This window comes from Corvus hawaiiensis, chromosome 1 (genome assembly GCF_020740725.1).
Source record: "Corvus hawaiiensis isolate bCorHaw1 chromosome 1, bCorHaw1.pri.cur, whole genome shotgun sequence".
NCBI lineage: Eukaryota > Metazoa > Chordata > Aves > Passeriformes > Corvidae > Corvus > Corvus hawaiiensis.
In genome coordinates, this window is record NC_063213.1 from 15,094,523 (window position 1) to 15,117,141 (window position 22,619).

Genomic DNA, 22,619 nt, shown 5'->3' on the forward strand with positions numbered 1-22,619 from the left:
TAGAGCAAACAAAAACCTTAGATAGGGATTCCCCATTCAAAACTCAGACCACTTATGTAATTTTCAGTGAAATTACCTATTAACAAAATCCTCCAGCAAATACTCTCCAGCTATTCTTTAATGATTGTTTAATTATTGTTTAATGATTGTTCTGGCCCTTCCTTTGGGGAATAATAAACTTTGTGTATAGTTTATAACAGAAGACTCAAAATAGGCCAAGCCAAGACTGACAGTCTTCTGACCCTCTGGTTATGAGGGAACATATTTGAGGTTTGTACTACAGAAGTCACCATGCAGATGTTTTTAATGCCTTAAGTAAAATATAGTTGCAATATTGAGCCAAAGTGGCAAATTAATTGTTTTCTCATGCATAGTCTTTCTTTAGAAAAAAGTGCACTGATTCTCACCAAAACAAAAGAGGTACTCTTTTGCAGGAATAAAACCTTTGCTTTTTTGTTGTGTTCTCTATTTGCACATCAGTATTTGCAAAAAAATTAGATTTTGGGAGTAAGAGGCCTAATTCCCTTACCGAAGTGAGACATACGTGTTTTCTGTCCCAAATAGAGTTGAACTCTCAGTAAGATGTAGATATGTTTTTTGAAAGGAGAGCAAAAATCTAATCAGAAACTATTTTATGATTTATTCATAAAATTGTTCTACTTGACCTTTTTGTGCTGCAGTTTTTGAAGAATTCTGCCTTCATTTTTTTAGCTTGGTCATTACTGTTTCCCGTACTTAAGAGAAAATAAGTTCACTAATTACCACTTACATTAGGCATATTAAAATTTTTTCCATGTTGATTTGATCTTGATAGGCCCTTTAAAATGACTTTACATTGACTTTACAGGGGATGAATTACTGTTTAGGTCCATATATTTCCTGATGCTCACTAAAAGAAATTTCAACTGGCAATTCTCCCAGAAATTTTTGAAAATCCAATTACAGGTGTTTATCCCCAGTTTCTGAAGTACCTAATTTGTATTTGCAAATAGGGGGGTTATGAATTACTGGTTTATGACCAGTGCTTCCATCACTTCCTTTCAACTATTTTCTGAACAATTAGTTCCCCCAAGTGGCTGCATCACTGCAGCCTTGCTTTGCAAATCTTCAGGAATGGTGTCCTCTATGGAGCAGAATGACTGGGAAAAAGCAACTGATAACCACTGGACTTGCAGTGACACCAAAATAATTTCCATTCTACTCAATTGCATCCTGTCAGAGCACCAAGGTTTCTAGATAATTCCCACTTGCAGGCTGACATGGTTCGTTTCTGAAAATAGCAGAAGCACAAATAAGTTGAAACACAGTCTTTGGTGATGTATCTAACAGTGTCTCTCAAACAGAAATTCCGTAATTAAAAATTCAGTCACTGTTTTTATGGTTGCAGAGGCCAGGCACCATTTTGAGCCCTTAGTTCTTATATTGCCATAGTGAGAAAAGTCTGTGCGTGATTTCTTCAGCTCTAAAGGTGGAAAAAGTTATTAGTAATTACAGATGCTTTATGGCTAGCTTTCTTTATGCCAGCTTTCATTTCTTGATATGAAAATATTTTGATTTGCTTAAGACCTATTAATTTTGTTGACCTTAATATGAAATGAGTAACTTATAACTTGAAAGACTGTGCCTTCAGAAAAATGGAAAGCTTTTAAAGTTCACAAACACTGCATGAGAGGTGCTAAAAGAGCATGTAGATCTGCTAATAAATGTATTTTAATTCACTGCGAAAGTGTTTAAAATCTCTTATGTATATGTATTCTGACTCTTAGGAAGGATTTTGAAGACTTTCTTGCTTTATACAGTAGCACAAAAAAGGTTTTTTTAAATAGGATGTTGTGTTAAGCCATGCATTGCCCACATTTTATATAGGAAGTTGCTTTTGAATAGTGATTTACCTCTGTGTGGCTAATACATTTCAGGTTGCAACTCAAAAAGGTTACCTCAAAGCTGTTGGCCACTTGTTATTCCCTGTAGAAATAGTATTTCATATGTATTTTAAAAGTTGTTTGTGTTGGGACAATACAGAGATCTATGAAATCTAAATCTATGAGAAATCAAAAATTATGTCTTAGGTAGTACTGTTGCTACTGCTGCTAATATAGTGACTAAATTTCTCAATGTGTTAACTTGTGTTTAACAAGTCTGCTTTAGTATGGGTATTTTTTTATGTTACACTTTCCTCTGGGGACAGAGGTACTAAAATCAAGATGCTGGTAAGATTGATGGGCAGTTAAAAAATTTCTTCCTTGTATCTAGTCTGAATCTACCTTCTTTTCGTTTAAAACCTTTATGCTTTGTCCTGTTTCTGCAAGCACTGTAAAAAAAGTGTCGCCATCCTTCTTTTTGGCACCCTTCAGATATTGTAAGGTCCCAATTAGGTCTTCTTGGAGTCTCCCCCAAACTAAACAACCCCTTCACTCTCTCAGCCTTTCCTCACACAAGAGCTCATCGTTTTTGTGGCCCTACTCTGGACTTGCTCCAACAGGTCCATGTCTCTGCTGGGGTCCCCAGAGCTGGACACAGAACTCCAGGTGCGATCTCACCAGAGCAGACCAGAGCAGAAGGGCAGAATCCCTTCACTCTCCCTGCTGCCCATGGTGCTCTGGATGCAGCCCAGGACACTGTTGGCTTTCTGGGTTGCAAGTGCACATTTCCAGCTACAGTTTTTCATCCACCAGTACCCCTAAGTTCTTCTTGGCAGAGCTGCTCTGAATCACTTTAGCCCCAGCCTGTATTGATACCAGGGACTGTCCTGACCCATGTGCAGGAACTCACAAAGTTCCCATGGGGCCACTTGATCTTGTCCATGTCCCTCAGGCATCCCATCCTCCAGGTGTGTCAGATGTACCTCTCAGCTTGGTTTTGGCTGCAGACTTGCTGAGGGTGCAATTGTCCATCCCACTGTTTTTGTCACTGATGGAGATATAAAACAGCACTGGTCCCAGTACGGACCCAAGGGACACCACTTGTCACCCATCTCCATACAGGCGTTGAGATCTTCACCATTACCTTCCAGCCAATTCCTTATCCATCCAATAGTCCATCTATAAACAGAGTCTGTGCCTCTCCAATTTAGAGAAAGGGGTGTTGAGGAGGATGGTGTGAAAGGCCTCTCCTATGTACACTTTCAAAAAACAGAGGAAAGCGATTTGGGAAGTTGAAAAAGTGGCGTAATCTAATTTTTTTTTTCTTAAGGTATGTTAGATCTGTATAAATTTTATCATATATCAATATATGGTTAATAGTGCAAAAAGGACATTTCAGGCAAAACCAAAAGACTGAATTAGAGAGGAAACTGAAGAACTTATCTAGATACAAACTATGCACCCATGCTCTTGGATTACTGTATGACTTACCATTGCAAGGTGACAGTTTATGCTAAAAATAGTTTTATCTTATTCCCACACTGAAAAATGCCAGTAGGAATTTTAATGTTGAACAGCCTCTTTAATGAAGTCCAATTAACGTAAAAAAAAAGTCTGCCTTTGTTATTGCAATGTGCTCTTCTGCTAAGAATAGTCTTTTGGAGACCATTTAAAGAATCCAGGTAGCATCCCACTGGTCACAGAATTCCTTGAAATGCACTATAATCCTAATTCCTTAAGATAATAAACTTCTTTACAGACTGTAAAGAAAACCTTTCTAGATTATAAAATGCTTATTATACAACTAGCAAATCACATATATGCTCAAATCAAATTTAATTACATATGGCTTTAAAGATACAGCTTTAAGCCTCTAGAATTTTAACAAATTGTTTTGGTCTTGTTTCTCCTGTGGTATACCAGAATGAATTTTCTAAGTGTATTTGCACATTTTGTATTTTACTGTTTGTGTGAATGATCTATGTAGATTTTCCAATCTTGCATTACAATAATTTGTTATATTGTTTATTTTTCTAAACTAGTTTAAATTACACAAAAGCACACTTACGTAAACATAATTATATTACTCTTTAAAAAATCAAGTACTAAAAATGTAAGAAACGTGAGATTCCTCTTTTGGCTTAAATGCTTCTCCTTTCCACATCATGTGTAATGTTGATTACCTGTCTTAAGTCTGCATTAATTCCCGTATCCCACCCTGATTCTTTGGCCTGGACACTTTTCAAGTCTCATTTCTAGTCTTATCCTTTTTCTGCTTGCCCTTTGTGTTCCTGTGTTTCTCTTATACACTGTCAGCTCTGCAGTTCAGAGATGAGGAGAGGCCATTTCCTTTTTCCAACTTGGGTGCTTGGACCTAAAGCTGTAGTTCAGGGAAAATCTGGCCCAGCCTGAAGCAAGAGCACATTGTAATCATTGGAAAAGTTAGCTGCTTGAAGTATCTACTGAACACATGCCCAGAATCTCCAGCTTTGCCTAATTTGGGCAGCTTTTCACAGATCAAAGAGACATTGCTGTGTCGCGTATCAAGGTCTTCACCCGCTGCACAGATGTGTTCCTAGATTAATTTTTTTTTTCTTTTTTTAATGCAGGCATACTGAGAATGGCTGGTATTTTCTGTTGAAATTAATTTTAGAAAATTATCTGATGCAAATACCCAGACCAGAACATTCCACCCAGGTGGTTATTATTAGCAAAGATAGAAACAACTGCAAATTAATTGCTATAATGTATGGAGCTGGACACTCATGGTTTGTAGGCTTTGTTACTAATCTTACTTTGTACAGGTGTGTGGCAAAACTGGTTTTGAACACAGAAGTCCAGTCTGTTTTCTATAATATCTGCAGTTTATTTACATGGAATTATGGGAAGTGTAAATGAGCACAGAATTTAGCCCCTGTATTAAAACTCCTCACTAAAGCTACTGAAACTTCATTTTTTGAAGTGATTTGTTTTGCTGCTCTTGACTGTCTGCCGTGACAGTGAAGCTAAACCATCCCATCTGTTTGCCACATTAACCAGCTTTACTCAATTATTAAGCTATCACCTTGCATTTGGCATGTAATATATTGGATTTTAAAGCGTATTTTGAGGAGAGAAAAATAGTGAAGATCAAGAAGCAGTAGTTTTCTTAATGCATTAGCTGAAAGTTAATGTTTTATGTTGCCATTTTATATTGTCTTTTTCTGGGTTTTGTTGGTTTTGGGAGTTTGGTTGTTTTGGGTTTTTTTGTCCTGGGATCTATTTTTAACTGACTGAAGTACTTTTGCAGGTGGTGTTTTTTTGCATGCTAATCCTGCAGAGAAACATTGTGTCCAACAAAGTATGCTGGGTCAGCAAAAGCAAGACACTTGTTCTGGAAAGACAGTATCCACAGGTATTTAGTGTGTATGGAGATTTGGCAAAATGAATGATTAACTATTATTGGCAGAAAAAGATCTAATGTTGTGTGTTAGAAAGTCGTGCATTTTTTTTTCCCACAGAAGAGATGCTCTTCCTTTCAAAGTCAGCAAAAGACTCAGCAGTGTTAATGTGCATTGAATATTCATTAATTGTCATCTGTATTCTGTCTTTTCCTTCAAAACAAGATGATCCTTTTTTTTGGTGTTATTTTCTCTCATATGTTCATTCATACACAAATTAAATACATACCTGCACAACTGAGGTGGACCTACAAGGATTATTTAAAAAATGAACACTGTTACTCAGTGGTTTCTGTGGGGGTTATTTTCAAAATAGACTAGATAGTGCTGAAAATTAAATTTCTTCTGATACTTTCTACAGTGTCTGAGTTCAGCAATGTTGTGTGCTTTACATAGGGAACAAACTAAAAGAAGTACAAAAATAAGGCAGATTAGGCTGGAGTAGACCTGACTTGGGAAGGCAGGGGAACCATGAAGAAGCAGCAACGCATGGAGACTCCATTTCCTCCAGAGGGCTCTTCCCAGCATGGCTCTGTCAGAGAATTTAATGCATCATTGATTTTTGTATTTTTGTGTCACTGTCCACTTCTATACAATTTTAAGGTTATTTAGAAGGGAGGAAAGCTTATGCCATCCTGCAGGTTTCTGAGTGATTTGATACTTGCAGGTCCTAGCATGGTAGCCATTAATCTTTTAACTGAGACTTCTAAAGTAAAGGGGTTGAACTGCATTTGGTTTAGATTAGTGTGTAATTAGTAAAAGTGTCTACCTGTTGCCCCAACTCACACCCATCTGAAAGAGTGAGGACAACAGCAGTGAAGGATCTGCAGATTGACTTGTAGAAAGAATGTTGTCTAAAACAAAGGGCCATCCTCACAAATGCCATTGCACAGCCTCCCTTAAGTGAAACTTCCCCTTCTTAGGTGAAAGACTTCATGGGATTGCATAGGCACAAAGGCTTTTCCTCAGGTCACAGCTGACAAGTCAAAATGAGTCCTTTGAATCAGAGACAGAAATAATTTGGAGGAAACGGAATGCCCCTGAAAGATGCATGTGAGGTTTCCAAGCAGCCTTTGCACAAGGCAGGCAGCCAGAGCATATCCAAGTCCTTCAGCGTGATGAAGACGTGAATTACTATATCTCTGTCTGTGTGCAAAGGAAGTTGTTGAAACTTTTCACCAACTATAAATGGGAAACAGAATTTTGGTCACTGATGACACTTGCATGCTCTGGGTAGGGTCAGTAGAACCTCCAGTCTGTGAATTGACTGGCTGCTTTCTCCTGATCCAAGATGCTAAGTAGTCTTCCACCAGTTCTTCCAATTAGCTTTCCCAGTCTGCAAGCAAAATGTTAACAAAGTCTGAAGCATCATCAGACAGCTAGTCTGCATCTAGCCCTTCTCTATATTTAGGCACTGGCTAAGCAGCTTAACTACAGTAGCTGTGTGGGAGGGGAGGGAAATGCAGAGTTGAGTATCCTTAGCTTACCAGAAGCACTGCAGTGAATACTTCTGCACTAAAATGTCTAATGTAAACTTGTGGGAAAACAAAAAAAGAACCAAACCAAAACAAAAAAGTTGTATTGAAGGTTGGTACCAAACATAGCTTGCCTGGAAAACTTACTTATGATAAAATTACACTAGTTGGAAAAAGTGTTTGTATAAAAATCCCATCTCAAACAGTTAAATCAATTCTTAGTATTGTGTTAACTGGGTGAGAAGGATATTGATCTAAACAGACCTTGTTTCAAAGAGCATCTTGTGTTTGATTTTGATGAAGGTCTTGGCTTCTAGAGCAACATTCTCCAGGGGAATGCTGAGAAAATATGTGGAGATACTTTCTTTATAGAAAAGTGATTTTACTGCTTAATTTTGCATTAGGCAAGTCAATGCATTTAAGAAACATATGGTTCTTCTTAGAGCTAGTGCCATACATTATTTCTACAAATATTTCCTTCTAACCTCAAATTAACCTTGTTTTTTGCGGCTACCATTTGTAGAGGTGGCATGTCCACAGCAAAACTTCCACCTTTTCCTGTTACCATTGGTTGAAGAGTGGGTGCCTTGTAACTTGGAGTAGCACAGGTAGTAGTCTGCTGAAATGCTGGCTTTCCTAAAAGTTTTATGCAAATCAATAAATGAAATTTTGAAATAAAAAAGGAGAGGAACAAGAAAAATGAAAGAGAATGGAAACAGCTTCATGTTGAATATTGTGGCAAGCTGAATAGCTGCTGATTTGGAAAATGGCAAGCATAATCTGGAGAAACAAGAACTGACTCTGTTCCCTAAAAGGGATGTACACTTATTCTGTCACCTGCTGTATTTAAGCTATGCAGTTTGACCTGTAATTATCACTGAAGTTCAGGGCTAGTTTGATTAGTGATTACAATACACTACATAATTTTATTGTTCTTCTCAGAAGTACTTAAATTATTTATTCAAAAAAACAACAAGAAGATACCTTGTAGGAAACAAATAGTCATCTGAGTATTAATAGAAATATTAGCAGCTGAAAATGTAAAAGTTTCTATATATTTAGTGACTAGAATGTAAAAAAACCAATTAAAAATTGAGAATAAAAAGTGCTGTGGGGAAACAATTTTAAACACACCATGTTTCTGCTTTTTCCAGGTTGCACAAATTCTGTAGGCCTGGACTTATCCTGTGTGCAGGGGTCTCAATATCTGTGTAGGAATTCCATATATACAGTAACCCAGTCTGCACAGAATGTATAGAAATTCAGAACATCTCTACAGACGTTGAGCAGAAAGTTTTGGCGGTACCCAGTAGTTTCACTTAATTGGAGTATAAAGAAAGTACATAATGGACTCGGGGTTTGATGCAGTAGTTGGCAATAAAACAATCAAAGGCTTATGCCCTGCATAATTACTGCTCTATGAATCTGCTGATCAAAGAGTTTTGAAAAGCATCAGATCTACTAAATATGAACTGTACAGTTTATATGTGATTGCTCAGAGGATCCAACATGTCCTGAAGGCAAGTGGCTTTACTGCACATGTGCATACCATGAATATGTGTGTATATCTCTTCAGAAGTTCTGGTCATGAAACATGACAGGTTTGTACCTTGCAGTGCTTTTTGCAAAGTATGTGATGTCTGAGAAGAACATCCAGGATTAAGATAAATTTACTGGAGTTTCCAGTGTTGGTAGTAATTTACAGTTACATTTTTAAATCCAGAGTAACCTACAAATGCATTTATAATACAGGTCTTTAAAATGGCAAGGAATGGAAACTTTCCTATGGAATTATCTTACTACAATATTTCAAGGTTCCAGCATTTACTTTCACGTGTTCTATTCAAATGTGATTCCTCTCTCAAAATTATTTTTGCTTATGTCCAAATTGCCTTTCAGCCTGGGATCTTTGTAGCTGAATTTTCAGTGGTTGAGATTGTTGGGATTTCCTTTTTTCAGGAAACCTATCCCAGGTTTTAAGAACTGGAAGCATCAATAATTGAATTTGGGAGTGGGTAATGAGACTGATAGATTAAATGATAGTGGTACAATTAACTATGTATGAAGTCCTTTTCTGTGGAATCTGAAAGGTCAGCAGGTGTCTTTGCTGCCTAATGCATATTATATCATATGAATTTTATCTTTTTCCTTTTGTTTGTTTGAATTATCCTCCACATTCTTCTTTACTAAAACCATTTGTGACTTCTATGAATACAAGTAGAAACAGGAAGGAATTGTGATATAATGTTGATAAATTGCATCTTTCAAGAAAATGTTTAAATAACTTACTACAGTAGTTCTGTTGTGGGTTAGTGGCACATGAGTAATTTTTGTGATTGGGTATTTAACAGTAGTTTATATTCACATATTCTTTTAAGTCTTCTTTGATTTTATTATACATTATTTGCATGTTTTGCAGCAGTAATTTTTCTAAGACTTCATCAGGCAAACTTTGGTCTGTATCTGATAAAACCCACAAATTCAAAATATTAGAGGAAGTCTGAAAGATAGCATGATTCTGTTTGAGAGAGATGATCAGAGCTGGTGCTCAGAGAAATTCTGTGTCATGGAGCTTAAATCCTGTCCCTGTTCTTCCAGCAGAGTTTTGGCAGCATGCTATTGCAGCTTTTCCAGGGCTGAAGGGGCTTATGGGTGTATTTGTTCTGAAATGTCATGTAGTTTCTAACCTTGAATGAAACATCCAATTAATATTTGATTAAGAAGAAATTTTTTTTCATACCTCTGTTCAAGCATGTTGCTTCAGACAGTGCTATGTCTATGAAACTTTTGCAATTCTAAATTTAATTGGGTGGTCATTTAAATGCCTAAATATTTTTTATAAGCTTGTGTGTAATAGTATCCTTTGCAAGCAGTTTTACTTTTGAGAGAGTAATTTTTAAAAAATACTGTGTATCACATCTTTGTTATGTTATTCTTACAGATAAACAGAAATCCCCTTCGGATATAATACAAAGTTTTCAGAAGAAAAGTCAGTTTAGGACCATTGCTCCAAAAATGGTACCAAAAATTTTAACATCTGGAGTGGTTTCTTGTCTTCAGTCATCTTTGCCTGAGCCAATTACACCAATTTCAGCTTCAGGTTCCAAGCCACTGGTGGTACCAGCTCAGAACTATGCTGTCATGCAGGTGGCTGCTCACAAGGGGACGTTTTCCCTGTTGGCTGTGCCGTGTGTTGCACCTGCCCTAACACAGCAAGTTCAGCAGTCAGCTGTGGCCCCTTCTGAAAACCTAAAGCTGCCCATCCCCAGGTACCAATCTGTAAGAAATAAATTGCTGAGTGACAAAAAACCAGCACAAATCTCTGGTTTGAGTGCACGTAACAAGTTTCCTACCAAAGCACTAATCTCATCACAGACTTCCTCCATGACTACTGTAACTGAAGACTGTCCTGAAGCTCATTCTAGTTCAGATTCAGCTGAGCAAGGGATGATAAGAGACTGTGACTCAGCTGAAATTGGAGTTGCTACATTAATAAAGAAAAGCAATTGTGGGGAATCTGGATCTCCTTTAATGAACAAAACTGAAATTGATAGCAATAGTATTTCTGGACCATGTGTAGTTGAAGACTCCCTATCCAAGCCAGCAAGTACAACTAATCCCCTGAAACTAAGTCTACACTCTGTGAAGACAGCATCAGAAACCACAAGAGAGTCACTTATGACATCTGAGAAACTAAAGAAAAAACCTACAAATTCTGCAAATCCTGTTGCTGTCTTGTCACCAGCAGTTTTTTGCAGTACAATTCAGATGACTCCGTCAGCACCAAAAGGAAAACTTCCTATTTTGCCTTACTCAAGGATGAAAAATTCAGTATTCTGTAAATCCAAGGTGAATACTAATGTTATGGATATATCTGGTCATTCACTAAAATCTGAGTGTGAAAAGATACCATCTTTGATGAAAACCAAAGCCTTTGATAAGCAATTAGCTGTATCATTTACACAAGTACCCAAACAAACCACTCGAGAAAATACCTTCTCTCCATCCAGAAAAGTGGATGATGTCGACAGCCTTAAGAAATTGAACAGTGCAGCCTCTAAAAGAAGAGGCAGGAAAAAAAGAGCCCCGGATGATTTATTGGCATTTCAGGCCAAGCGAAGGAATAAAGCAGAAGCAGTGAAAAAATACCGCAGTATCAGACCAAAACCAGTGGTGGTTGCGCAGGCGCTTGCACCGCTGACTCCTGCAGCAATCATAGACACACCATCTCATGAGCAAGACTTACTTTTAAATGGCTCACTCGCCAATAAATGTTTAAGTTCCAAGCAAAGTGATGCTACATCAGCTAAATCAAGTGATCTAAGTAGAAATACATGTTCAGCCACCCCTAAGCCGCTGCACAGATGTCATGTTTGTAACCACACGTTCCAGTTTAAGCACCATCTCCAGGACCACATGAACATGCACACGAGCCGGCGGCTGTACAGCTGCAGGATCTGCCGGAAGGCGTATATCCATTCTGGGAGCCTCAGCACCCATATGAAGCTTCATCACAACGAAGGCAAACCCAAAAAGCTGGTGTGCTGTGAATTCTGTGCTAAAGTTTTTGGCCATGCCGAAGTGTACTTTGGCCACCTCAGGGAAGTCCACAGGGTTGTTATCAGCACAGAGCCCTCTACTAGTGAGCAACAGATGCAAGATACTTTAAAGAAGAGAGACAGGAATATAAAAGCGGCAGAAGAAGCTACAGAGAGGTGAGAGTTTTCACTAATTAAATGCTAATGAAAACTGGATTTCAAGTTGTCAGTGGAAATCTATAAACCTCACCATTATGAAAATTGTTGCTTTTTTCCCCCAAGTGAGATTCCTAAAGGTTTAAATATTCCATTTGAATCTAGTCAATCCATTAGATCAACCAGTATATTTTAGCTGATTTATTGGCTAAAAATCGTTATTGACACTTGAATATGCAAAGTAATTTTGCATATATTCTAGTAACACCCAATATACTTCCATATTTGGGTCATTTGGTTTCTTGTGGTTAGCATTCTGTTAATCTGCATCTTCTGTCCTACCCACTTTGGGGTTTTCCCTAGAAGATAAGGGAACCAATTGCAGTAAGCGAAAAACAATTCATATTTCAGCATTAGCTTGCAGTTTTTCCTTCTTAAACACCATTATCCCATTTCCTTTTAGGGAGTGCTGTGAGCTAATCCATCCTGAGTTTGCTGCTTTTGTGATCACTCAGCCAAGTAGAAAAGTTAATTTATCATATTAAGATGGATAGAACATTCTTTTACCTCTCTATTATGATTTTGAGGTGAAATCTCTTGATACAGTTTAAATGTTGCCTTTTTTGTTTGTTCCACTGTGCATTTATTTTCACTGACGAATACTCAGGGCTTTAATGTAACTCCTCACTGCAACACTACAGTTCCATTTTACTCGTTTTACTTTGCACAGCTCCACTCTCTGGAGCATCAGTTAGAAATTTTTAAGGTCTTGAGGCTGAGAAACAGCAGTACTTTTCTGTCAGTCTTAGTAGCTGTCATAGTAGCTGTTGTTAAAAGGTTATTTCTACCATGGCTAATTTTGGAGGCAATTCTTAAGCTCAGAAGTGTTATTTGGTTTCAGTTTTTTCCAAACCAGCTTTACTATTATTTATTTAGTTTCTTTTTTTTTCCTCTTTTGAGTGAATCAGATACTGTAGAAACAATGCCTGTTTTTAATTAAAAGTGTTTCATGACTGTCATCTCTTCTTGGAACTTATAAGGACAGAAATTGCCATCCCTTTTCTCTGCCTGGCTAATACTGAAATAGCTTGTATTTCCTTTTTTTCAACAGGGGAAATAAGTGCAATTTTGAGGACCTATTCCATAACCCGGGAGAAGTGAAATTACAGGTCAAATGTGGTCAATGCCAGTTTATTGCAGAGTCTTTTGGTGAAATGAAGTTTCACTTACTGTGCTGCCATGGAGAAGAGATTCAGGGAAGAGTAAAGGAAGGGATTTTGCAAGGAAACAGAGGAACAAGGGGGGAACTGGTGAAACACACAACCCACTTGTGGAAACAGCGCAGCGAGAGAAGACGTTTAGCAAAGTGCAGTGCCTGTCAGGAGGAGCTGTACACTGTTCCAAAACTGAAGAGACAGATAAACTTCCACCATCAAAATAATGTCAATATTTTACCTAAAAGTGAACTGACTCAGTCAGGAAGTAGTGAAGCCTCCAAGGAGAGGCAAAATGTGGGGTTTGGTACACCAAGCAAAAAAATAGAATTTTGGTCTAAAGTGGGCTATAACTGCATTTTATGCAAACGGTTATTTGGAAGAAAAGAGGATCTTTGTGATCATTGGCAGAGTCATCATAATTGTGAAGACCCTTCCACTTTATGGGCAATTTTTACTTTGGTATCAAAACAAGGAATTATTGAACTTTCTGATAACGGTGAATATTGAAGCTTAACTCTACAATGCTATGAAAAGCATTAACTACCTTACCAAATTGTTTTTTCACTGTCTTGCTAAACTAACTCAACAGAAGTATCATTTCAAAGGTTTGTTAGTTGGGTTTGTTGGGGATTTTTTAAAAAGTTATACTAACCTTTATTTTGGTGACTAGAAAATGTATTTATTCAGTATCATTCCAGATGGGTACATGGAATCTGATTATGAATGATTGTACTTAAAATTCATGCTTAAGGAACTTTATAACAGCAAATACTCAATACTAATGGTTAATCTCAAGGAAATAGATTTGTAAATTAAATTATACTGTACACACAAAAATAAATCAATTTATATGTTGTAATCTCAATCTGGAATGAAATTACAAACCTGACTGGAAGTCAGGTCCCAACTATGCTTCCAGATTTTCTGGTAAATGCATATTTCCATACAGTTCTCTTGATCATTGGAATGTGCTTACATGCAGCTGGCACTCAGGAGCTTTATAGTCTATAATTTAAGAACTTTTAATTCTTGTTGTCTTGATTTCAGTATCTTCAACCATGTTCATTGCTTGCAGGTGTTTTTGTGTTCAGTTCTGTCCTGGTAACAGCAAAGATCTCTGTATTTTAGCAGTAAAACCTTTACATGTATTTTTTTGCCTGTAGCTTTTTGGGTCGAAGATGAGTTGCCACGCATTAAGATGGAGCCCAGCACATCTCCAGGGGACAGGTCCTGTCAGGCTGTCAGGGGATGCAGTTCTGGAGCTTGGTTTTGATGAAAAGGTCATTGAAACCATTGAATCCAATTTGAAATTGGTGTATAAACTGCTTAAAGCCTTATGTACCTCTGAATTATTTTGGGAGCAATAATGGAGGCAGTCTTGAGAAATCGCTGCATCACTCTCCAGCAGAAGTCAGAGCATGTCAGAGGGCAAGCTGAAAAATACACCAGTACTATCCTTGCAGTACTACTCTATTCATTCCTTCTTGTGGTCAGCTGTAGTTGAGGGACTGCATTGATGAAAGAGTCATTCCTAAAATAGCCTGAGTTGCCGCTCGCTGTTTTGCAAAAATTATGGTGATGAAAACATGAGATCTAAAAATGTTGGGCTTTCTGAGTAGGATTCCAGAGGCTGTTGCAATATTTTGTGTATATGTTTTGTTTTTAAAAAGTAAACGCAATTTTGATGACCTAATAGTTTTGAATGCAATTTCTTGTTGTATGGTGCTTTGCCCTGAAATTGAACTATAAGGCAGGAATCAAGAATAATAAAAGACAAAAAGAAAATGCTCATAGAACTGTACAGGTGCCTGATAAGGTAGAAGAATTCCCATGGATTTTCAAAACTTCCTTCCTACTATCTGTTGCTATAAATTTATATTTTTGGCTGTTTCTTCGCTTTCATATATTGGGGATATTTTATGCTGAATTACCTTAAAAGTAGTACTTGTTCTTATTCTTGACACATTCATCTTTTAATGCCTACAATATATTCATATTTATTTTCACTGGCATTTGTAAAGGAATAGCTATTTTTAAAGTTAGTGTTTCATATCAGACTGAGGCTGTATTTAACTTAGTAGAGTGTGTTGCATTTAGCAGCATTTTTTACTCCTGCAACTTAATCCTTTAAAAAACAAACAGCAGGGTGTTTTCCATGAAACAGAAATGTGAGAACAATCTCTCCTTCCCATAGTTACACTATATCAAAGGGAAATTTATTCCCAGCATAAAGCATGCATTTTACGAGTTGGGAAAAACCATTTAAAAGGTTTGATCATGATCTTTTTTTGGAATGAACATTAAGTCACCCATCCCAAGGAATAGTTTAAAATGAGCAGGCATCAATGCAGTGCTGAGGCAAAGTCCCTCCTGTTCAGGAACAGCATCAGCAATGGCAGAGTGGCCCCTTAAAATTATTTTCAAAAAGTATTTGTTAAAAACAGTGGTGCATCAGAGCCTGTGATGTAGATGAGTTGTGTGGGGGTGTTCATCAGGCAAGAAGTGCACTTTCTCTGGAGGGGAAGGTGCAGTGGTGATGGGAGGAAGGGGCTGGAATGAAGGAGTCAGCTGCGTTTTCTTTAATAGAAATTTTCATGTGCAGTCTTTTCATCGTATTTTTGTACTTCTCTCCCTTTCTTCAGGCCAAATGGGTAAAGGGGTCTCAGCTTTCAGCAGTTCAAAGCCTGAAAACATGTTTTAAAGCATGGTTCTAAGCCACTTCTCAGTGTCCTCATAAATGTTTAAAATTAGAAGCCTTTTTTTTCTGAGCCTGAAAGCAGTCTTATGTTTCAGACTATTATGATTATGGTAGATTATGAAAGGTTGGGACTTTGGAAAATAGCTTTGCATTAAATACAGATGTGTCCTTTGTTTAAAATGTGTTTGTTTGGCATTTGTGTTCATTTTGATAAGATTTGGAGGTCCAAAGTGAGCCTTACATACTGTAACATTAGGTAGTGTCTGTTTGCTGTCCAGCAGAAGGGTTGTTATGAATACAGTTTGCTGTTTACCTTGAAGCTGGAAAAGTTAACATCTGGTTTTGCACACAAATTACATTTTTAAATTGTTAAACCGAATGTTATTGTTTTTGTAGCTGTAGTTTTGTTCCCCTCTGATTTTTCATTAAATCTCTCTCTCAGCTTCACTGTTCAACTTTAAAGCTCTTCATCACATGGAAAGTTGTTCCTTCATCATCACACCATAAATAATCAAAGCTGGAGGAGTTCCACCACTTTTCTGGCTTGCAGACTATTGCCCTTCTCCAGCTGCATAGCTACAGTTTCCTATGTCTAACTTGACATAGTTGCTGGCAGTAAACGTTTTGCTTCATTTATTTATTAGAATTCAGCTCTCTGCTGTTTAGCTCAATCAGGGTTTCTGTCATACCTCATTAGATACTTATTTTACCTACTATTCACTGAGCTCTTTAAAGAAAGTGTCATAAGAAGGATGAACAGGTATTTAAAGGAGCAGATTTCTGCCCTAACTTTGTGCAGATGATGTTTAGAGGATCACCAGCTTACCTAGGCTCAGCCGTGTCGTACATTGTATTTCTACAACACATCCACCTACACGCGCATCTATCTTGGAATGAAATGTATACTTCAAATTCAGCTGTCAGCTACTATTATCAAACCTGTACAATGTAGGTTTGTGATTGTTATGCATAAAGATTAAAATGCTATTAACTGTAGTAGGTTTACTTGTCAAATTTCATAGAGCTCTGAAAAATGAAAATCTCTCTGTGCTGAGTATGACACCAAAAAAATCTGGTCTCATGAAGAAAATTCTGATGGCTTAAAGGTTGTCCTCATTTCAGTGTGCACTTTTATAGCTGATCTGTCACATTGCAGGATTTTCTTCACTTTTTATTAAATTGCCATTTTTCTTGGTGAGGAGTACTGAAGAAGACCTGAGTCTGCAAGCAAGTTTCAGTAAAAAATGTGTCTCTTTTTTTCTAAACAAGCAGACATATTCCATGGACTCAAAAGAGTCTTGGTGGCATTACATATATATGTGTGTGTGTATATATATATATATATATATATATATATGCACAATGTGGGGAAACATGGAAGTAAGTTTAGGTTTCAGTGTATGACTTAATGAGGCTGACTGTTCTGCAGTTCCCAAATAGAAACTAGAAATTTGAGTGTAAAAATAACTTGGTTTTCAGACTTGGGTGAATTTCTAATACCTTATTGACAAACCTTCAAGAAATCCTGAAAAATGACAGTAACATACTTCTCTACTTGTGCTTGTTAGGCAATTTTTTTGACGTAGTAGTACCAGAGGTGGTGTAAAATACGATACTCCTGATGCTGTCGAGTACAAAGGAAGCTTTCTCCCTTTATTTATTTTTTAAAATTGTATTGACTTTTCTGTGTAAGCATTAGAAATGATGGGATGAATTATGATTTCTGCTGCTGACAAACCCAGAAACGTCACTTTGAGGTTACTTTGCAAAAACCTCCCATTTTAATCTAGAATAACAGATGAAATCAGGAAGAAGCAAATTCTATTGGAAAGAGGTGAGCAAAGTGTTCCATATGTGGATCTCTCTGCACACCACTGTAGGTGATGTTTATAGATGATAGGTCTTCTACTGATGGGTACAAACAGTTTGTTCTTATCTAGAGTTACTTAGATTGGCCAAGGGAAATAAGAATTTAACAATGTCCATGCCTTCTCTTTGGCTTGAATTTTTCTGCTAAGTATTTCTGCTGATGTGCCGGTCCAGATCGTGGTCCAAGCCATGCAGATACTCAAGCACTTTCTGGGGACTTAGAGCAGAAGTCAGTAAAGGAAAGGCAAAGAAATGTGTGAGGGAAGTGATGATGGAGGTTGGCACAATGTATTGAATGTAGTTCAGGCTTCAGTGTGACTGGCCTTTGGTGGAAGTGTCCTGGAGCCTTAAACTTCTCCCCTTTGTTACATCATTCCAGATTCTGCTTCCATTTGAGGTACCTCAGTCTGGAGCACCCTCAGCTTCCTTAGGCATGAGCTTTTCTAAATGGCGCAGCTTTCTTTGCCAATGTCCTCTTCTTTTGGTGTCCCAGTTACATGCTTGTAGTTGGGTGAGCCACATGCTGGCTGCTGAGACCAGCTGCTGCCAGACTTGAAATGTGGTCATTTAGTTTTCTGAGGAAAGCATCTTTTATCTTTAGTCCATAAAAATGAAATCAAAATCTGCATCTGTGCTTAACAAAGTAGGAAAATGGCTCACTCAGTTTCCTGCAGATGCAACACTGATAAGTAGTAGGGTAAAAAAAGTGAAGTGTTGCTACAAGAAAAAGCAGCTGCTAAATGTGATTTTGAGGTATTTATGTACCATTGTAAAAGACTAGAATGTCCCATCACCTGGTTAGAATTGAATAATGGAATCAGAGAAGTTCCATAAAAGTGTCTCACGCAGATGTGATAGTATAAAGCAGCAGTTCAGAGACACTGTGATGAGATTGCTTTTCTGTCCTCTGTCCCCCCTCCCTTCCCCTCCCCTCCCCTTGGTTACAGGGGAGGCCAGGGGCTGGCCAGGGCAGCGACCTGCACAAAGCAGGGCTTAGCACCAGCCCAGGAGCAGAGCAGTGGTTTTTGCTTTTTGGAAGCTATTTCTGTTGCAGTTCACACTGGTCCATGGCCCATGTGGGGGTCACAAGTGTAAACAAGGCTTCAGTGTGTCAGCTGACACTTCAAGCACTGTCACAAGCAATTTTTTTCCTTTTTTGAAGAAAACATGATGCTTGAGACAAAAAAATCCCCACAATCCCAAATAAAGTTCTAGTTTCAGCTGGCAGTCCTTCAGTAGTGCAAACTTCTCTCAGCACAACCACCTGGTTTTGTTGCTGCAGACCGTGGCCAAGCCTCTTGTCTGTCCACGTGAAGCAGCTCACGCTCCTTTCACACTGCTTTTCCTGGGACTACAGGCTCTCTACCTTTCACATGCACTGGATAGACTACTATTTTTCTATAGTTGATTTAAGACAAAAATAAACCGTTTTATTTCCTGAATGCTCAGTAATTTTGTGCAGGTTCAGGTTTAATCTGGCTTTTGAACGAACACCAGACCAAGGAGATCAATACACCTTCCTATTGCTAGGAGCAGTGACACAGTGAGGAAGGAAAGCAATAAATATCCCTGTGACAATACCTTTGAAGCAATGCAGTTGCTTGCCTTTCACTGGAAGTTTAATTTCTTCGTGTTTTTGGTTAAAAGCTTTTAATAATTTTAACTGAAGCAAATACACTGCTATACTTTGCTATTCAAATAAATCCTTTTCCAGCTCCAAGTCCTTGGAGTTTGAATTCTGTCCAGCCATATTCTGCTATCTGCCAATTCCTTGCTAAGTGCAAACCTGACACACTTGCCAATAAATCCACTTCTGTGCCATTTAAAGTCATCTGCTCTCTTTTCTCTGGAGCTAATTAAAGTTTGCAAGAAGACATTTTTTAAGGGGAACCAGCTCTAGAATTCAATTGATTTAAATTGCAAGGTAATTAAAAGAAATTGCAGTGAACTATAAAATAGAGAAATGGTATAGACTGTTTGAAAGCTCACTTATTTTTATTCTCTTTTTTGAATATTTGGAGACAAAGTTTTCCAGGGTAGAATTTAGGGGTTTTATGCTGTTTTACGTGCTACTCTCCTAATCCACTTTTTAGACTCCCAAGCCCAGCACAGCAGAGCCCAGCCCTCCTTCTTAAGTCAATTACATCCTGTTAAACTGAAAGCACCATTTTATTTTTACCCTATGAGACAGCTGGGCTGATAAATGGATGGGATACCAGCACTCCAGGAGACAACTGCAATGTCTGCACCGGTTAATAGTCTCATGTCTTTCAAGAGCAGCGTTTCCAGTGTCTTTATACAGGCATGCACACACAATCACAGACAAAATTGTAAAAGGATTAAGTCTCTGGAACACTTCTAACCTGTGTGTTAGTGTCACACTGGACAGTATTTTCTAATTGTTTAATTAAAAGGCAGTAACAGTGTTATTATTGTATTGCTAATATATGTATGGCTGATCTGAACCCTGAAATACACAGTGGTCATGTGAGTTCTTCCAGGAAATTGGATTAATTGTTGCATTGCTGGAATCTCTTTAAAAAATGTGCCACTCCTGTTGGTTAACACCGCTTGTAAGGTTTAAATGATATTTCTGAGAGTGATTTACTGGTCCAGCAGAAAAGTTGGGTGATAAACCTTTCCTCTGGGATTTGCTTACATTAGGAAGCAATGCAGGTGGCAGTCTATTTCAACCTGGAATGGATTTTTTCCCCTTTCCTTCTGATAAATGAAGTGCTTATGTAAGGTGAGAGATTGTAAAAAATGAGAAACCTGCAGGCCTTAGAGGATCCATCTGAAAGCTGCACAGGGAGACAGAGGAACACAGGGAAATTCTGCTACAGTTTCTGTGCCTGCTCCCCTCGTGTGTGATGGGAGCCCTGGGTGAGGCTCAGCCAGTCTGGAAGTGCTGCTCAACAAAAGCTCCTCATTGCAGCCCCGGGTTTGGGTTTGGAAACACTGAGCATCATGTGCAGCACAAGAGGGTTTGCTGACACCAAACTCATTTCATCCATCACTTGGTAATAAATTGTTCCCACACCTTCATGGTAGGAACCCTTTATCCTTTGAGCTTTTGTCTTGTGTTCATTTTGTGCATAATAGATAGGATCTGGGTTTGAGTTAGTGCTGAGCAAAGTCTATTCTGAAGCTTCACTATATGCCAGACCGCTCCCTTTGGCTCCTGCTGATACCAACCATCTTCCTCCCAAATGATTCATTTGGTGTCAAGGACAAACATTTGTGGTTTTTACTGTCAAGTATCATATGCAGATCTCCTAACAGCGTCATATCCTTAAATTATTGTAGCATTTGATCAAATTAGCCCTTTTAAAAGGGATCTGGGTACACTAATAGTGGTTGCTCTAGTACACATCTCTAGAGAAAACTTGAGATCTGACTTTTATAGTCAGAACCAATTAGGCTCATCCTTTCTTCCCCCTTCCCTCTGCAGCGTTCAGATGAATCGCATTTTTCAGGCATTTTTCAGCTAGTTCAAGCAGACTGTCAAGTCTCCAGAGCTCTCTGATTCCTGGGCTCTGCATTCCCACTGTCAGCTGTGAAAAATAATTCTGCTTTTGCAGTTGTGTCCAAGGAATGTAAGATGATAAATCAACAGGTTAGATTTAAGAGGGGAAGTACATTATTGTTTACTCAGCACTGAATAAGGTTTTGTTCTAGCTTATGAAGTTTTTTAGAATCCATTCTCAGTCAAAAGAAAATTTAGGCGTTTGTTACTCAATATCTTTTCAGAGTCCCTGAAATGTGGTGGTGATTTTGAAAAAAATCCGGCTGAAAAAATTAAGACAGGAAAAAGAAAGTCAACTGTAAACAGAGAGTAACAAAGCTTCAAGAAAAACTCGACAAAAATCCCCGACGCATGCAGGATCTCTGAGTGTGAAGAACTATTTTCAGATAAAATTCATAGGAGAGTAGTCTTGCTGTTCAACTACTCTCATGAAACTGCAATATAATTGAGAGCAACTTTTCAACCAGATGAAAACATTAGATCTTTTTGTTTTGGGAGGCGCTGAGAAGTTCTCTCTGAGGCAGGGGAGAGGTGCAGGTATGAAGTTAACTTAGATGCTGCACAGAGAACTGAACAATGCTTCTTTTTGCAACGTTCCTTCCTTTTCCATAATGCCGTAGTAGTACTTTTCTGTGGAGAATAGATGGTAGAACTTTAATCACTCTAAGTCTGCAAATTGATTGAACCTTCAGTGTTCAGCAACAGGAGTCTTCAGTAAAAGAAAAGGCATTATAATGAAGCCCCAAGCCTCTCATCATTCACCTTTTCACCTTTCAGGTTTTCTCCCGTTATGTCACTGTTTGATTTGATACACGTAAGTATCAGCTCAGCACAACCACCCACCGTCCTGCTCTGAACAGGCAAACACTGTTCTCATAAACTTCTGAATGTATGCAAAGGCTTCTGAAGGCTTTCAGACAACACAGCAAATAGTGCTTTGCTTGCTGTGAAGTGGAAGTGATTAGATTAGTTAATGTCTGAACACCAAGCTTCTGAGAAATAAAGCAGTATGGTAAACCCTTCCTTCTTTGCCTTGGCCTTAATAACCTGCTGCACTAATGGCCAGACCTGTAATTGGGAGGGAGAACTTTGAGCTGCTCCATAACTCAACTGGTGGAATATTAATAAAATATACTGGAAACATTTTCGCAGCCCACAAAGGCTGATGTGTCTCAGGAGCGAGATTCGTTCAGGAGGGGCCAAGGTCACCATGCATCTTGGCTTGCCAGCTCCCCGGTAAGGCAGGCACAGCCCGTCCTGTGCCTCACAGTGCCCTATCCCAGCCTTTGCCTTTCCCTGGTGACAGGCTGCTGTGGCTGCTCAGGGCTGGGTTTACCCCACTGTCCAGCTGGCACTGGGTGGCAGCGTGGGCAGAGACTGGAGGGGAGCCCCGCAGTGGGGGCCCGGGGGGCCATTTCAGCAGATCCTGCAGACAAACACTTAAATTCAGATATTTTGGGAATTTCTGTGATAGCTAATAGTGTTCTCACTGCGAGCCTCTGCAGGATGGACGCCCATGATGTGACATCGGTGACAAGCAGCCCCTTCTGGCACATGTGGTTCCCTGCTGGCCAACAACCACAGCACTGGGCGTGTTTATGGGAGGATATGATGAGAAGGGAGAATTAATGTGAATTATGGAGCAATGTATCTTATCTCTTCTAATTAATTCATGAAAAAATTGTGTTTGTACCAGTAAAAAGCCTACTCCTTGTGCTGATTACAGCAATCAAAACAAGAAATCTCAGTACAAGAACCTTACTTGGATTTCAGTGAATGTCCTCACTGGCAGGTTATTAGGAATTATGGGTTATAGAGTGAGTCCGACAGGAAGTCTA

At 38.5% G+C, this 22,619-nt stretch overlaps 1 protein-coding gene across 12 annotated transcripts in view; it reads left to right on the forward strand.

The window, feature by feature from the left end:
- Positions 1-14,381, forward strand: part of ZNF438 (zinc finger protein 438) — a 51,059-nt gene extending 36,678 nt beyond the window's left edge. For 9 of the 12 annotated variants that reach the window (XM_048293792.1, XM_048293807.1, XM_048293839.1 and 6 more), the window contains 3 exons: positions 5,152-5,256; positions 9,719-11,492; positions 12,583-14,381. In XM_048293792.1, the coding sequence (XP_048149749.1) occupies positions 5,152-5,256; positions 9,719-11,492; positions 12,583-13,195 (2,492 nt within the window). In that variant the 3' untranslated portion in view covers positions 13,196-14,381. Of the gene's footprint in view, positions 1-4,471; positions 4,631-5,151; positions 5,257-9,718; positions 11,493-12,582 lie in introns of all 12 variants that reach the window. The other 3 variants (XM_048293850.1, XM_048293861.1, XM_048293871.1) reach the window with 3 other exon arrangements.
- The last annotated feature ends 8,238 nt before the right edge of the window (positions 14,382-22,619 follow it).